Source organism: Marmota monax, unplaced genomic scaffold, assembly GCF_021218885.2.
Source record: "Marmota monax isolate L192 unplaced genomic scaffold, Marmota_monax_Labrador192_F-V1.1 WCK01_AAM20220418_F8-fsc00166, whole genome shotgun sequence".
Classification (NCBI taxonomy): domain Eukaryota; kingdom Metazoa; phylum Chordata; class Mammalia; order Rodentia; family Sciuridae; genus Marmota; species Marmota monax.
The window spans coordinates 79263-98075 of NW_026693344.1; the positions used below are offsets into that span (position 1 = coordinate 79263).

Here is an 18813-nt window from a genome sequence, read left to right on the forward strand (position 1 = left end):
CCTGGAGGAATAAGAGAAACACACAAACACCTATGCAAAGTACAATTAGGTAGAATATCGTAAAAAGAGATAGAAAAGCAGTAAAAAAAAGTTCAAATGAAGAAGTGGGTCATCAAGAACCAGAAAATCTTCATGGACATGAGAAGATAATACAAAGGAGAAGCCTTAGAAATTGGATCTAATTTCAAAAGACAAAATATGGAAAGGAGACTCAGTCTTAGAGGCCAGAATTGGGCATAGCAAGGCAAAATTGGTAAGCAATGTAGTTAAAACATAATGCACTTGGGGCTGTTTTACATTTGAGTCTTGCATCTGTCAGGATACCAAAAGAAAAACATTGTCAAAGGAATTAATTACAGATGTGTGAGTGGGGAGGAGGGAAATTAAAAGAGGTAGTACAGGAACCTGAGGCTCACAGTACTCCTGAAGTCAAAGGCACAAGGGACTGGGGCATTAATAGAAAGCCTGAAAGAAAAAAGAAGTGGGTACAGTTGGTCTTTTCAAAAGGCATAGTGACTTAGGGCCATACCACCTTGAACAGGCTCAATCTTGTCTGAAAGGTGTAATGTCCTTTGGTTAAAGGATACAACCAGTCCAAGGTAGCCTCTTAGAGAGGAATCCAGGAGAATACATGCCCGCAAATCACTGTTGTTTTTCTCTCTACCCACCTATCAATGTTCCTCAGTGGCAAGTCCAGTGATAATAAAGAAGGTCACAATCCCTAGAGAGGAGCCATATAGAGAAGTCTCCCAGAGCAGAGGGCAGGGTAGAGATTGGTGGGGAGTTGATCTAGAGGGAAAAATGGGAGACTTTCCAGCCCAGGTATCTTCAGACAGCCTGAAGCCTTCAAAAATGTTTAAGGCAGTGCATACTGAAAAGCAAAAGGTAATACATATTTAAATACATACCTACATGCCTATGAAACAAACCATTATTTCAAAGTAATAACGAATACATAATATATGTTGACATATTCATTCATATGATATATTCAATGTATGTGACATATTCATGTTATTACATTGAAAACAATTTGTAAGTTAGCTTTTCTCTATTAGGAAATATTTCTGAGTATACATGATGATTGCTGAGAAGCCAAAGCCAACTGTAAATTAAAGTCTAAATAATTATACTGGAATAATTATGGCATAAAAGTATTCAAATTATTGTCAATTTTGCAGCTAGATATTTTCACAGCAGTGTTCTCATATAGAGTTAATTATACTTAATATTATTAGCAAATATAGATCAAATATTATATTTAAGTATAATGTAGCATGAAAAAAAATCAAAAATAAGTTTTCCCAGGACATATGTAGGCTTATTATTTCAACTCTGGGTATTTACATTTCATTTATTAAAGAAGGTGAGACTTTGAAGTTTCTTTGTGAGGTAGAGTAATGATCATATATAATTTGGAGAAATTAACCTAGTAAGAGTTGACTTTTTGAGTGGCAAGAAAGAGATGATGGAAACTAGTTATAAAGCTATTACAATCATCAAAATAAGGGCTTGAACTAAGGTGGAAATGGAATATAATAGAGACCTCTATGCAGAACTCTGGGGGAGTTAATTCAAAGTGTAGTAAATGACTAGAGATGATGAAAAAGGAGAAGTCATTATAAGTTTTCCATAATGACAGACTAGGTGGGTCAGGAAGAAAAGCCTATTTTGGAGAAAAATGTGATGAATTTAGTTTTGAACATGATTACTCACTTATTCTATAAATACTTATGTGTATCTCTGAGGTGATAAAAATTTGGGGGGGCTTGGAGTCTACTGATCAGTAAGACATTGTCCCAACTATTCAAATGTCTAAACTCAACAACTAAAATACTATACTGTGTATAAGATGCTGTTGAAAAGGCAGAGAAATGCAGAACAAAATCTATTACAGTAAGAAATATGACTTGCCAGTGACTATTTCATTCAAAACATTTCCTGATATGGAAGTTCTTATAATCAGAGACCTATTTGAGTACCTCATTTTCTTCAAGACAGAACGAAAGATATAAAGAGTCTTATACTTAAGTCCTTCCCCTTCCTTCAACATTCCAAGTCTCTTCCAATTACATCTATAGCAATATATGATTGTTGAGTATTAGCTGGGTTTTGTCCATTCTGTCTATATTTGACACTAGATCCTACTATTAAAAATTCAGGTAGATACATGAAACTAGGGGAAAGTTGCTGCAGAGGCTAATGAAAATATCAGGATGACTGTGAGGCACAGCTTTGTCCAGCACACTTCAGTAAGCCAGAAACCACTGAGTCACTCATGAAATTGAAGGATAAGGATGTACACTCAGCTGCTATGAACAGAAATTTTTGCAGGAACACTTTCTGTTATTTACATTCTTTGTGTAAATTAGAGACTGGTTGTTTTCTTATTCAAAATAAGCCATGAATGTTTTCTGACAACACTTTGTCCCTTAAACAAGAAAATACATCAATCTATCAAGTATTTGTTGAGAGACATCTTTGTTTCATGGGTAGGCAAACTGTATATAGGAGTAAGTTACACAGAAGACCTACACAGCCATTATCTTCAATATCTGGAGTTGTATGCAGTTTCAGAAACTTGCATTGGAGAAGGGCTACTCCAATAACTCTAGAGAGCATGTTTTAAGCATCTCATGACTGGAGAATTCTCAGTACTGCTCCCATATCCCAATCACGATCCCTGTCAACCCTGTTTATTAGTTCCCAATTGCTCAATGGATCAATTTTTTTTTCACAAGGAAGTATCTGTGGGAGAAAATGCATAGCCTCATAGGTTTCTATTCCTTGAGTTGGGCCTCACCTGAGCCTCTGTTCTTCCCCAGTGAAAATTACCTATTATGTAGTGGCTCTAATGAGCAAGACATTTGGCTCCCTGATAGCTGAAAAGGCCTAGCTAAAGAACCCATAGTAGCTCAGTGTTAACAAGTGATAAGAACTCTTTGTTGTCTTCTTTCACCTTTATTTTATTATGTCATGTAGTAAAAATTATACTTCACCCATAATGAACCTAAAATTTCTGGTAACTATATGACTATATAAATATGTGCTTTAAAATATATATCTCACATAATAGAGATATTACATAATTTTCCATATCATAATTTTTCTATCTCTAGATTTTAAATTCATAACCAATATATCAATGAACAGTAGCCAGTATGCCACTGTCAAACCTGTTGGCACCTTATGCAATTTACCAACAAAACCACTCAGAGAAAATCAAGAGGCATACAAATAAGAATCTATAAAGACACAAGATGTGAATAATTGAATCAGTCAGTAAATATACAGGAAATACTCTAGCACTCAGAAGAAGATATGTTTTTAGGGCTCAGCCGCACTTGATTGTCTTAATATCTTCTTATGTTGCTTTCTCCTTGCTCTCTACGACAGGTGCTGGATGGTTCCCCCATTGAAGTGACCTTAGCCAAACCAGTGGACAAGGACAGTTATGTTAGGTATACCCGAGGCACAGGTGGAAGGGGCACCATGCTTCAAGGAGAGTACACCTACTCTTTGGGCCATGTTTATGATCCCACCACAACCTACCTTGGAGCTCCAGTCTTCTACGCCCCCCAGGCCTATACAGCAATTCCCAGTCTTCATTTCCCAGCCACAAAAGGTCACCTCAGCAACAGGGCCATTATCCGAGCCCCTTCTGTTAGAGGTAACACCAATCATTTCCTGTATTAGAGTAACTCCAGGATTTCAAATGATTTGTAGTGCAATAGCCTTAGACCAATTGGATGTGACCACTGGAAGAAAAGGACTGGGAAAATGCATATTAAAAATCAAATATATCAATAGCTCTCACTTCATAGGAATCTTTTTTTTTTTTCACATTACAACTGGTAATTGAAAAACCTTGATCAGAACTTTGTGTAAATGAAACTAGTGCACAAATTTGATCTTTGCACAGACCCATAAAATTTGAATGAACTAAAACCTAGCTCTACCATCTTGTACTAATTACAAAATTTCCAAAGGCAGGACATGGTCTGAGACAGGAGGATTACAAGTTCAAGGCCAGCATTAGCAGTTTAGCGAGACCCTATCTTAAAATAAAAAATAAAAAGAGCTGGGCGTGGTGGCACATGCCTGTAATCCCAGCAGCTCTGAAGGCTGAGGCAGGAGAATCATGAGTTCAAAACCAGCCTCAGCAAAAGCAAGGGACTAAGCAACCGTCTCTAAATAAAAATACAAAGTAGGGCTGGGGATGTGGCTCAGTGGTCAAGTGCCCCTAATTCAATCCCCAGTACCAAATAAATAAATAAAAAGGGCTGAGGATGTTGCTGTGTAGCAAAGTTCCCCTGGGTTCAATCCACAGTAAAACAACAATAACAACAACAACAACAAACTTCTAAGGCAAAGTAGTATTGTCCAAAATGGAAATTGATTACCTGAAATAACAAAAAACATTTTAAGGCTTTATGTACTTGATGGTGACTGAGTAGCATCATCTTTATCACAAATTACAAATCACCATAAATATAGACTAATAGATTGATGGGATACTCTCATCTGACCTTTCCTAATGAATATACATTATGCCTTCAAAAAGCCAATCACTAAGGAAATCAACTGATTTCTTTAGTGTATGGGAAACTATTAAACTCCAAATAGAAAAACAAACTCAGCCCAACTTCCAGACCACAACAATTTCATGTTTGAATCCTATAAGAATTCCCAATATTCAAGCAGTTTTCTGAGCTCAGTCTGTTCAAGTAATATAGAAGATGAGAAAAACATTTTTCATTTCCAAGCAAGCAATTGGTTTGTCTCTTCCTATAGGATAGATAAGTGTGGTTGTGCTAGAATATGGCTAATGCCAGCAGAATCCCAGTCCTGTTTTCCAAAGGTGACATCAATATTAGCAATAACTACAAACTCTGTATTTAGATCTATTCTTGGGTTCAACTTAGAAGCAAGGAGACACATCCATGTTACTGTGGAGACAAACATATTACTGTTTTACAATTTTTCAGTAGAACTGAATTGAACATTTTAGGACCTCTATCCTTCAACAGGCTTAAAAGTTCTACAATCATAATCATCCCTGCCAAAATTGTAATACAAAAGAAATCATCAGGTCTTCCTACAGAACTTCTATGTTATATGATAATAAATTATGTCATTGAAACATCATACATATATAATCTAAAATATATCATTAAGCAAGCCATATATTAATATAAGTTGTCAACCAGTTGTGATGTAGAAAAAAGACTCTAAGAGAAATATATATGATTTATAAAAAGAAAGGAATCAATGAATAATATTAATGGATGAAGGGTAATCAATTTAGTTTTTTTTTTTACTCTCTTTATGCCACCAAGAGGAAATCAAAGTAACAACATGGCAAAACAAAACTCAAAAGGAATCTATGTATGAAACTCAATGGAAATTTAAGACTCACATTGACAGAATATCAGAAAGAGAATGATGATCTTAAAAACATGTTTTCTCTATATGTTGGTTTTCCATTAAGCCATTAGGGGTAGAATAATTGGGGAAGCTAGAATTCATTTCTGATTTTCTGATCAGTGACAGTCTGTATGCAAGACTGGTTTCAATACAAGTGGTCATATTATGTTGAAATGTTCAATACACACATTTCCAAACTTTAGTCTTCAGAAAAACATTAAGAAAAGGTTAACTGAAGGTGGAAATTGCAAAGTTTCTCTTTATACCAAAGTTGTTAAATTGCTCATGTGCTTATCAAAAGCCCTGATGGTATTAGTTTCAGGTAGTTTATAAAACAGAGATGCCTACGGTGAGCCTTAATTTAGGTTGAGTTTCATCACATTAGATTCCTAGAGTTTTCTACCTATCTTTGAGGTTGTAATCAACGTGAGTTGGGCTAACTTTTCCATTACAGTAAGATTCAGGGTGATTTCCTGGTGGTTTGATTCAGTTTAATGCCTTCTTACATTCCTAGAAATTTACATGAATGTACCTGTAGGGGCTGCGGGAGTGAGAGGACTGGGCGGCCGTGGCTATTTGGCATACACAGGCCTGGGCCGTGGATACCAAGTCAAAGGAGACAAGAGAGAAGACAAACTCTATGATATTTTACCTGGGATGGAGCTCACCCCAATGAATCCTGTAACTTTAAAACCCCAAGGAATTAAACTTGCTCCCCAGGTAGGTAAATTAATTACAGAGAGAGCTTCTTTAAGTTGGGCCAATGATCATCATACACCTATCATCAAATGATTGTGTTTGATCCTTACTTGGGCTATGATTATGTTTTAATAGATAAAGTGGCTAGCCAACATCATGTAATTTGAGGGGATGTGGGGTATTGAGTGTCATTTTCCATTATAAGCTCTTTCATTATTTTTTAATCTTAAATCATCTTCCACTGAAATGCAAAGAATCTAAGAATCTATTAAGAATTGTCACCCAATATATTAAATTGAAATAAAACAAGACAAACACCTTGGCTTAGAATAAATGTCTAAGTGTGTGAGCCAATTCAGTTGGCAAATGAAGAGTACTAAAGGCAGAGTACTAAATAGACCAATCAGGACATCTTTTCTTAGAAATGCTGTGTTTAAGAGAAAGCTATTCCATGATATCTAAGTGAATCTTTAACTATAACGTGCCATCAGTCATATCAAATTGAGTCTTCTACAATGATCATATTTGTGCAGTGGCATTATGGTGAAGTTTTTTTGCAATCATCTAACAGTTCTAACTTTCCGTGTTTCTGTAGGAGGCTGAGGTTTCTCTTAAATGGAAATTGAAAGTTATAAAGTTTGTTTCAGTGTGAAAACTGAATTTCAGGGTTGAAAATAAGACAAAATAGAATCTATGCTAACCCTAGACTGTTCCCTGTGGGTGTGCATTATATGCTGATCTCTCTACACTGTACTTTGGATGAATAACCACAGTTTTAGTTCATCTAAAGTTTCTACTAACTCTATTTAGGCAATTTGGGGGTTTTTTGGGAAGGGAGGCATACCAGGAATTGAACTCAGGGGCACTTGATCACTGAGCCACATCCCCAGCCCCATTTTGTATTTTTAGAGACAGGGTCTCACTGAGTTGCTTAACCCCCTGCTTTTGCTGAACCTGGCTTTGAACTCGTGATCCTCCTCCCTCAGCCTTCCCAGCTGTTGGGATTACATGCATGTACCATTGTACCTAGCAGGCAATTTGTTTTTAAAAGAATGCCTATCAGAGTAACAATCAGCTATTGTTTTTTTTTTTTTTTTAATTGGGTTACTCTTATGAACAGTGCATTGTGTTAAGTGCTGGAGAGAAAAAATGATTATAACCATCAAATTTCATATGGCAATAAAGTGGGATGATACCAACCAACACATGATTGTAGAGAAATCGGGTAGGTGACATGATAAAGATTTCTGAGAAAATACCTCTCTTGAGTCAAAATCCAATTATTAAAAACTTCAAGTACTGGTATTCATGGAAATCATTTAAGAACATCTTAAAAGACAATAATCATAAATTCTGTATAGTATTTCTGAGACCTGCTGTAGCATGAGCAAAGATCTCTGCTTTTTACATCAAAACTCAGGTTAGAAATTGGCCGTGCTTTATATTAATCTGTGAATAACTGTGTGTATCACCTAAAGAAAGGTCTTTAATTAATTTATCTCTGAATATTAGCAGCTATGGTTGAGAAGTTGAAGACCATGTGACCCCTAACAAAAATACCCTGTAGTAGCATTTAGAAACCCTAAGCAGAAGAGCAGAGGCTCCTGTCCTGCATGGTCAGTAGTTAGAGTGGTTACTCTGACTGCATGTTGCTCACCTAGCATAAACAGCAGACTGACTATCCTCCAGCAAGAGCTAATTTATTATTGCTTGGGAACCTCGGAGAATGCTTTGCAGATGACAAGAAATGCTACAAGAGTGTTTTGAAAAAGAGTTAACAGAGAAAATAAGAGCAATCTACAAATTAATAAGCTGGAAAATGTCATGCCACACAGCTAAATTAGTGTTAGAACAAATGAGGTAAGAAGTGCCAAGAGACACATCCTGGGGCACTGCTCTGTCTCAGAGTTATTTTCTCAGACTGGTGCCTGTTTTGCACAGTATACTGATTCTGCTGATCAGGACCTCTCTGGAATGACTTCTGGATGAAGAAATTAAAAAGATTAAGTTTGGTGTAATTACACAAGAAAAAAATGAAAACATGCAAAGGATGAAAAACAAAACAAAACAAATCAAAAAAACAGCTCATCATAAAGGTATCCAAAAGCAATGTGTTGCCAAACATTGCAACTATCAACACTCATCTATCAATGTCATCAATAAATACCAACTCATAAAACTTTTCACCAACTTTTTTTTGAAAATATGCCTTATGACAAATGACATTAAATAAGAATATATTCTTCATTTATCTTCTCTAAACCACTATAAACAGAGGACTTGAGGGTAATAATAAGTAAATGTATCCACACATTGCTGCAAAGAGGGTTTTTTTAAAGATGAAATAAATATATCAAACAAGTCATGAAATTAAGCTCTTAGTAAAAAGTTACAGCTAATGGACTAAACTAAAAGCTTATTAGAGTAAATGGTGTGAAAATTATTCTATGAACTAATAGATATAACATTTTAAATGGAGTTCAAATTGAGTTCAACTTAAATTTTATGAGTCATTAAATCATGCAGCATTTTCTATCTTCTCATATTGGTTTAAACTCTGGAGATCAGAGTTTAAAACCTGTAAACTAGAAAAATAATGCAAATGTGACATTTGAGGGAGAAATAATCTTTTTTGGTTTTTTTTTACTCTTACAGATATTAGAAGAAATTTGTCAGAAAAATAACTGGGGCCAGCCAGTGTACCAGCTGCATTCTGCCATTGGACAAGACCAAAGACAATTATTTTTATTCAAAGTAACTATTCCTGCTCTGGCCAGTCAGAATCCCGCAATGTATGTAAATTTCTCCAAATTCTTAGAATAAGATCCACTTGTAAATTTAATATATTTATTTGATCATTATCTAAACAGTATAAATTCTCAAGTCTATTACCTACTAATTTGTCATTAAATGCAAACATTGAGATGTATAGTTGGGATGTAGGTGCCAGCTATGAGACCTGTATCAAAAAGCCCCAAATTTCCTATAGACAACAAAAACTGTGTAATGTAATCAACCAATGGAGACCAGTAGGTCATGAGAAAGAAATGAAAAACTATAGCCAGTTTTTTTTATCTGTGCTTAGTTTGAACCATATGAAATTGCCATTTTTATGTATAATGTTTGCTCCATCATTTAACGTTTTATTTTTATTTTTTTTTATTCATTTGTTTGTTTATTGGTGCTGGGGATCTGACCCAGGAGCACTTTACACCAAGCTAGAGCTATATCTCCAGCCCTTTTTAATTTTTCATTTTGAGACAGAGTCTCATTAGTTGCTTAGGGTCTCTCTAAGTTACTTCAGCTTCAACCTCCTGTTTCAAAGTCACTGGGACTACAGGCGTGTGCCACCACACCCAGTTTCATCATTTAAAAGTTTTGGACCAAAGACATGACCTCCCTGTTAGTGGATACCACCTTCTGGATTTTATCTCAAGTTTGCATTTATGGATCTACGTTTCACATGTGCTGTAGTAAATTATAAAGTATGCCCCAAGAATGTCACGGACCACTGGCAATTGGGTCAATTCACGTATATCCCTACATGCACATATATTTAGAAGATTTTAATAGCAAAGATTATAAAAAATAACCATACAAAATCCATCATCTAATCATCTTAAAGTTCCAATGGTGACAGCAGATAGCCAATTCGAAAAAATAATAATAATAACTAAGAGTACCTTAGGTTTTCACCTGACCCCAGTATATAAGGTTAAAAATTCCTACTCTGGCTGTGCTTTCCAGCCACCCTTTCACACCTCCGAAGCTAAGTGCCTATGTGGATGAAGCGAAGACATACGCAGCGGAGTACACCCTGCAGACCCTGGGCATCCCCACCGATGGAGGTGACGTGGGGACAACACCTGCTGCTGCTGCTGCTGCTGCTTCTGCTGCTGTTTTCCCAGGTAAGGAAAAATCATGCCAGAGAGTGTTTGGGAAACCCTTCTTGCTATCAAGTGCTCATAGAATTGTTTGTGAACTCCACCTCCAATAGATCCTACTTGCACCATCTGTGAAACAAAAAGGGTCTGCCATTTGAGTGAACCATTCAAGTATGAGACAAGGAAATTGAGCAAGGCAGCAGAGTTGGTTCTCAACTCAGCTCAAATTAAAGCAGCTGCAAAATCTTGAATGAGTCACTCTCTCTGAGTCTGGGATGACATTTTGTTTTCCCTTTTAGTAACAGACTTTGGGACAATCTATTAATAGGGGGTGGTACTGAATGAGACACCCTAATGCTCACAAGCTTTATAATATGACACCACTGGTTTAGGTTAAATCATGATGTCCATTTTACAGATAAAAGAACCCAGGTACTGGATGAAGTAATTGGGCCAATGTCAATTAGATTTTTAGCAATGCTTAAACTCCCTCTCCAATTTTAGTCTTCTATCTACTTTTATTACTTTACTTTCTGGAAAAAGATGCATATATCACATTTTAAAAATCATTTTTAGTAAAAAATTAAATGTGTGTGCATGAAAGACAGAGACTCTTCAATGTGTGAACAATGAGGCCTCAATTTATCATTCTCTAATTTTGGTCCAGGGCATATGCTGATTGCTTAGCATGAATTCTATCAACATGTCCTCAGGAATCATATTTAAAGGACTTCCCACTTTATTATATACTCATGACAAAGGGTAATCATTAAAAATGAAACCTCTAGAGATCAGAAAGGACCAAGCAAGAAAATTTTTCATAGCAGCTAGTTTAACCCTCTACTTTTTAGTAAAAAATTCTATTTCTTTTGAAGAAATTATTGTTCTGTCCTGTCATTGTTTCAGCATGTCCCCCTCCATATGCTCAAATTTGAGAGTTTTTGCAAGACCTAGAATTATACCATTGATTCACTCACATTATAGGTCACGTGTAGGTGGGAGAATTTTATATTCCTCATATCCAGAACACCTGGGGTTCTCTCTTCCTCTCTTTTATTCCTCAAAGACTGTGAATGTCTTCCATTCTGGTACATGTGGCTAAAGCTAATCATGTTTTACACACAAATGTGACCTCGATTCCAGCTTTGTTTCTTTGTAAGAACATGGAGAGGCTCTGTGGTGAGACCCTGTAAGGTTACCAAGGCAACAGCTGCCACTGCAGAGAGCAAGGTCCTCCCTGGGCAGCACTGTCATCAGCCTCTGTGCTGACAGAGTGTTTACCTTTCCTTCTACTCAGGGTTTATGCTAAGGCTTCTCAAGTCTTGGAGAATTGAGCAGAAAGCTGTACCCATAGACAACCAATACACTATAAGAATAAATAAGCCATGTCAAAGGGAATTTTAAAGTTTTCTCAAAGGATTTGCTTTCACCCAAGATTTTTTTTTTAATTTTATCCTCCCTTTTATTTGTTCCAGCAAGAAGTTAAAAATATTTAGGGCATGAGAGTTGTTTTAGGAATGAATACCTAAGAATTTGGTAGCCTGTTATAACTTTACTGTGGAGTCAGGCAAAGAATAATAGACTTCAAGGACAGAATCTAAAACACTAATGCCCTTACAATTAAGAAATTAGCCAATTGGAAATTAGAAAAGAGAAAATCCAACATTTCTAAAGGAAAAATCAGTGCTACACAAACACACTCATACATTTATATTCCTTGCTAACTTTAGAAGCACCATTTCCAAAATAACGAAAGTAATATTGATATTTTTCTCATATCTTTGGGAAATGTACCAAACTTTACATGTGCATTAGCCAGCATTACTAACCAAAGTGTACAACCGAGGTATGAATTTGATCTTTAAAAACATAGTCCAGCTAGCTTCCTGCCAACACTTCCTGAGAAGCCACCAGGGAAAAAAAAAATCAATGTGTCTGGGCTAGGGTAGACTTCCACTGCACATAAACCAACGGGACTTTTAAAATTCTAAATCAGATCCCAACTTGTTCCTTAAGTTCCTCTTTCCCTTTTTTACAATTTGGGGGTCATCTCTGAAACATCCAGGCTTTGCTCTAAAACACTAACAAAGAAATATAGCTCTAGACAGTAACTACTGGGTTTTCTTCTTCAAAAACAAATGTTCATCAGCCAGACATAATATAAACTGAGAGCATGAATGCTTTCTTTATTACTCAAACTCTTTGGTTCCCTGAGAGTGAGGACCAGTATCAAGGCCTCTGAATACATTAAGGACAGGCTTGGTGGATGGGTCCCAAGATAGGGCTTCTGCTGTTTATGGTTAGGTCCAAACGTGGACAGGGTAGACATCTGCTTTTATGGTATTAAGAAGACACACACTAAAACTTTACAGTATTTCCACTACTGATCTAGCCAGTGCCTACACATCCTTCTTGGGAGAAGGCAATGGTTTTTCATGTTTAATTTGGCAGGTATAGGGGTGCAGCAGAACCACCACCATGCCCTGCTGACCCCTCAATGGCCTCTCTTTCTTTAAAATTTCTGAAACACTCTGGAAAAGCTCCACAATGCAGACTTTCATTAACCCAGCATCCTCCTACATTTCTGCTTCCTGGATCTTCTCTCCAGTGTTTCTAATTCCCCAGGTATGAAGTGCTTCTGACCCAGGTGACACGGACAGTTCTTGCTTTGATGATCACTGTTTTAGGGCTTTCCAAATGCCATTTAAAAATCAGTGTGCCCACCTACTGTGTCCCATGAGATCACCTTTTAAAACATACATACTTGCTTTTAACTTTTTTCTTCTTAAATTTAACTTTAAGCCAATGTTAAATATTTTCAAATTCCTAAAGGAGGACAACATGCCCAAAGGGAGCAAATCTGACTGCCTTTCATGAAGTTTTCTCTGCCTCCTTCTCTAGGATATGCTGTCCCCAGTGCAACAGCACCTGTGTCTGCAGCCCAGCTCAAGCAAGCAGTGACCCTTGGACAAGACCTAGGAGCATACACAACCTATGAGGTCTACCCCACTTTTGCAGTGACTGCCCGAGGGGATGGATACGGAACCTTCTGAAGATACCTTTCTTTTAACTTAGGAATAAGAAACACAAACCTCTATATAGGAGAAATAAACTTCTCACTCAGTACCCTAATGATCGTAAGCCATGCCTTTCCTAAAGTAGTTCCTTTCCTAAGACAGTATAACTGGCACTCGTTTATAGAATCATGAAATGTGAATGCTATTCCTAAATGAAATCAAATGTCAAGGAGCCTTTTGTTTAACAGGAAGCTGCAGAGCCATTGACCCCAAATTTATTCTTCCAAGGTTCCTGAGTGTCCTGGAAGTATGTTTACAAATACTGACAGAGTGGGAGAGATCTCTCAGTAGGCAGGTGTGAGGGCTGAGCAAACCTGGGTTGTCAGTAACAACAAGGGGAAGCTGATTAACTTCCAGGTTCTCAATCCCTGGCTCACAGCTGCTTTTGTGATACAAAGAGTCACAAAGAGGCAAAAGGAAGGTAGGAGGTTACTTTGCAAAACACCTTCACCATTGCCCATATCCCAGATCTGAAACTAAGACACTTGTCCAAGATTTTATGGATTCAGCATCACTTCAGTCTGAAAATTCCACCCAATCAAATTTTGTCATAAATCAGAATACTTTTGGCCCCTTCAGTCTCTGGGGACATCCTAGAAACTGATATAACATGTTGCACATACTGTTGAAACAATTCCAGGTTTCTTATTTATTCAACTCTTTAGCCTAAATTATTTTTCTCTAGAACTCCTGCCCTGCCCAGGATGCCATAGTACAAAATCCATACCAATATGAAGTTACTTTCTCATTTTAAAAACTTTTCCTTATCCATACAGAAATGTTTTCATCTTGGATGCAGGGTGTTCATCTCTAATGCAGTAAAAACACTTTACATATCTACAAGATATTTTTTCCTACTCAGCAAAATAGGCTGCAAGGTCATGTCAAAGACAAAAGTGAAGTTTTTTTGGTCTATTGTTTTGTTTTGGTGGTCATTGTCATTTTGTGTTGCTTTGCTCTGCAGTACTGGGGATCAAACACAGGGCCTCCTGCATGCCAGGTAGGCACTCCACACTAACCTGCACCACCAGTCCTGTTTTCAACTCTTTGATTTTTTTTTTTTTTTTTTTTTTTTGTAGCACCCAGACCACCATCTAGTATTCAGAGACAGTTACATAAACTGGGGGAGCCTTGAATTATCTAACTCACAGAATCCTTTCCTTTTATTTTCAATTAAGAGAGGCAGTTTTATCAGACCTGAGTCCTTTTGTCTTGAAATCATTCCAAGATAATTTTATATCCACCACTACTGAATAGACACTGTTTCTTCAGAAGAAACACCCAGCAAGAGTATTATTTGCTCAAATTCCCTGGAGTCTTGGGATTCTTCTCCAAGAATATCTGATGGTGGGGAGGTGATGCCAACCAAGAATGAGGGTACAAAGGAGGCACTTATTTCCTGACATACTTGTAAATGATCACTTTATTCAAAACATAAGTAATCAAAGTCCAGCACCAAATATCTATTACTATTATGCTAGTTTTATCAGAGGTTTAAGGCATAGCATGAGGATTTTCATTTAAAAAAATCTTTTGACCCTTGCAAAATTATAGGACACTCCAAGGAAAACAGAAACACGAAGGTGTCAACAATTTTGTGAGCTCCTTAGGAATTCTGTGGTCCAAAATCAGGCCAGATTCCACTTGAAGTCAGGTAAATTTCAATCACCATTAAAAGTACTTGTAACATTTCAATTTATGAATTCCAATCAGACATCAAAGTCTTCAAAACAACAGCTGAAATTCTGAAAGGTTTTTGTGCTTTCTGTTTCACATCTAGCTTCTCATATTCCCAAGGATAATATTTTCTAAACTTGGCTGCAACTGGAAACACCTGGAGAGCTTTTAAATATGCTAATGCCAAGATCACACCTTATACCAATTACATCAAAATGTCTTAGAGTGGAGGCCTGGCATCCGTATTTTTTAAGAATTCCACAGTGATTTCAGTGTGCAGCTGAGTTTGGGAACTGCTATATTCTTTGAATTTCCACCCCATCTCTTAATTTTTTTTTAAAAAAAATTCACTTTTATTAAATAGAAAAATGCAGGAAAAACTGAGTTAAAACAAATAGCCAAAGCATATTTTTACATATGTTCACCTTGTAAACAGTATGAATTTAAATACAATTCATTTGACTTCGAACTAAGTCTTGAGTCAAACTCTAAAAATGAGAAAGTAAAAATATTCCTCCTAAAGCAATTCTTATATTCAAATTTATACTGCCCCAAAGATCTGCTTTTATTCTCAAAGACAACAATTACAATGACAAGTGTTCTTTGGGGCAAGGCAAATTTCCACTCAGCCTAAATAAGCATTCCAAATTCCAAGAGCAAAAGTTTTGATTTTTCTTAGAATCTTTGAAAATAAATAGCAAAGGGCATTCTGCAAAGTTCAGTCAATGTAAAATAGAAAAACTAATTCAGAGAAATTTTAAATGTATTTCAAATGAAAAGATGATTAGTTACTACAGGAATCTCCTTATGAGAAAAGTCATTATTCTGAATGAGGTTGTCAATGATGTTTTAAAAGATGAAGAGTAGAGATATAAACATTAAAAAAAAAAATACTAAAGTGTCAAGAAAATTACCTGTAGAACACCATATCATTACGTTTGAGGAGAAACACAGGTATACATAACATTTGCCTTCTTAGGACTGATTTTTAGACAAGTGAATAGATATGTTTTTGAGACTTTGAATCTCCTTATAATACATTCATGTGTCTATGCTTGTTTTTATTTTCCCCAAGTTAAGAAATATAGAGCAAATTCTGCTATGATGAGTTTGAAACTCTGGGGAGGAAAATTAGTTTTTTCTAAAAAAACAAGTATAGAACTGGAATTTAATTTTGCATAATGTTCATATTTTTAGATTTAAGAAATTAGCACCTATTTAACACCTCCATACCTTACCCATCATTATTCATTTTTCTACTCTTCCTTGACTGCTTTCTAATTCTCCATAGAAAAACATAAAATTAGTTAGCAAATCAAGTGATAATAATAAAATACCTAAACCAACAATTTAGATACCTAGTATTGAGCTTCTAAATTTTGTCAATGAATATTTATTGATGGTTGAAATCAGTCCAGTGTTACTTAGGAGGAAATGGAACAGCACTGAGATTGGATGTTTGTTTCCTTACCTATAAAAATGTTGCCTCTTCTCAAATTGCTATATTTCTCTCCCTCCCCCACTTAATATATCAAGAAAATCACCTTTGACTGCAATAAAACATAATTCTCCTAGATAACTAGGGTACCCTTCAACCCCAGTATCATGCCGAACTACACTGTGTTTGGGTATCAACACCCAAAATGCTGCTAGAAAACTACCTCATATTATGAAAACCTTGACTTCAAAAAATATCTAACAAAAGAGGACCTATTTGCAAACCACAGTTCCTCAACTTTTTAAAGCGGGGTGGAAGTTAAACTATAGCTATGTATTGTTAATAGCCATGAATTGATCATAGCTATGCAGAAAATTAATTTTTGTTTGGTTTGTTTTTTAAAAATTTCTTCAAGTCTTCTATAAGACTTCTATAAGATTAGTAAAATGCTATATCAATTTAATTTTTAATTTATATTAATTTTCAGTATACTATTTAGTATATTTTCATATGTTTCAGAGAATTTTCAATAAGTGTATTTTCAGTAAGGGGAGTCCTAGTCTCCCCTTACTCTGCTGGGACACAAAACCTGAATTCCACCTTGATTTGGCAGAGCTTGGCCAGATTGTCAGGGGACAAGATGAAAGCTGGCCCTTGGGAATGCTTGCCCAACCTGTCAAGATCCACAGGGTTTCAGAACATTTGCCAGTTCCTTTTTTTCCTTAAACCAAGCTACTTACATCCCAAATCAGAGAGAACTTCCTATGTAAATCTATACCTTAAAAATATTTTTGCCTTTCCCCCCTTTTTCCATTTCACAAATTTGTTTAAACACTAATTTCCTTGCAGTAACTTCACTAATACAGCTGCTTAACAAATATTTTTCACCAAAAAAAAAAAAAACTTTACATAATTCCACACACAGTTTCTATTATTTTTAATCTAAAATAACACTGACGGGTTAGTTTCCCCTTTTATAGAATTTTTACTCTTCCTTTATTCTCATTACTAATATTGGGAATTATTAATAAAGAATAGCTAAATTGCTATTAACCCACCAACTTACTCTTCATAGGTTGTGTGATCAGTCTGTGCTTACTATGTACCTACTCTTATCCCAGAAACTGTGAAAACCAATACATACATTTCTCATTTTTCTCCTCAATGGGGCACACAGTCCAGTGGTCCATTCTGCATTTTTTCAAAGCTGAATACAAATACATCAGCTGGTAGATTTTACCACTTGGTCAGAATCCCAAAAATAAATCAGCTCTATTCTAAAACTTAAGTTTCCACTATTATCGCCAAACACTGAGTTAGTTGGTAGAGTCTTTTTGAAAGATGAAGTTAATGTTTGACCTATTATTGTTTAAGCAAAATAAATTTTAAAATATATTCTGTGAAAAAAATATAAAGAATTATGCCAAAGCAGAAGAAGATTAGAGATTCAGAAGACACTTTAAAACTTGAAATTAAAAAATTCATATATTGACTTAAGTAAATGAGAAACATGGTACTCATTTATTAACATAACACTTGGGTCATTAACTATTTCTGTTTTCTAGATGTGCTTGTGTTTACAAAATTCAAAACTCTATTTAACAAGCCATAGCCCGACCTATATTTTTGTCAATGAATGATTTGCAATGAATATACAAACTTTTTTTTTCTTTTTACAAATGTATAATACTACTTTTAAATTTGGCATTTTCCACTATAATTCCTAGCACATCTTTGAGCTCCCAGACTGCAAATGTATCTATTTAAATCAATCATCACTTTCACTGATATAAATAGTTCATGTAATCATTGGCATTTTTGTTTTCCTAATCCTTCATGGAACTGTTGTTTCTTCATTTTTCTGACTGCACTATAGCCAAATATTGTTATCCCTTATCTCTTGATGAAAAGCAAGCTCTCACTGAAATGCATTTCTAATTTCCACATGTTAAACAATCTCTTGCTTCTCTTCCTTATTGTTATTGTTTTTGTTTATGTGAAGTTAACTAAGGTACCAAAAGAAAGATAGAAACAGTATTAAAGAGTGTGCATAAAGCACTTGTATTTGTACTTTGAGTACAATGTTTTATAGAAACCTATTATCTATCTATCTAAATTAAATAAAATTGTACAAGTTGCTTATTGGGAAAATAATTGTTGGTTTGAAAGATATGAACATATTGTGCACCTTAGAATTATAAATCATATGAAATGAGAAACAATGCAATAGTGTGTAATTCTGGGAGAGTGAAGTGGTTTTTAATTGAATTTTACAGTACCATTATAAACTTTAAAAAATTATCAACATAACTTGCTGTCTGATTTCTTCTTTTCTGAAAACTCAAGTTTTACTTTTTCTTTTGAGTAAATATCTTACTGTTAATCCGCAATTGTGATGTGTTTCTGATGATTTTTTTTACATTCCCATTTTTATAAAAATTCTGATGCATCTTCTGAGAGTAAATGTGACTTTTAGGAATTAATTGTATTGTTTTCTAATCAATAAATAAAACCAGAGAAACGTTCAGAAGAGAAAACAGGACTCCAAAAAGGTATGTGTGCTTTGAAGTTGACATTTTCCTGAGGGCATCTGCTAAACCCTACTGGATAG

At 35.5% G+C, this 18813-nt stretch overlaps 1 protein-coding gene across 3 annotated transcripts in view; it reads left to right on the forward strand.

Moving 5' to 3' along the window:
• The window catches only part of A1cf (APOBEC1 complementation factor), a 75983-nt gene extending 57391 nt beyond the window's left edge, over positions 1-18592 (forward strand). For 2 of the 3 annotated variants that reach the window (XM_046456783.2, XM_046456786.2), the window contains 5 exons: positions 3397-3670; positions 5942-6147; positions 8782-8918; positions 9874-10034; positions 12912-18592. In XM_046456783.2, the coding sequence (XP_046312739.1) occupies positions 3397-3670; positions 5942-6147; positions 8782-8918; positions 9874-10034; positions 12912-13063 (930 nt within the window). In that variant the 3' untranslated portion in view covers positions 13064-18592. The remainder of the gene's footprint in view (positions 1-3396; positions 3671-5941; positions 6148-8781; positions 8919-9873; positions 10035-12911) is intronic. The other variant, XM_046456784.2, reaches the window with a different exon arrangement.
• The last annotated feature ends 221 nt before the right edge of the window (positions 18593-18813 follow it).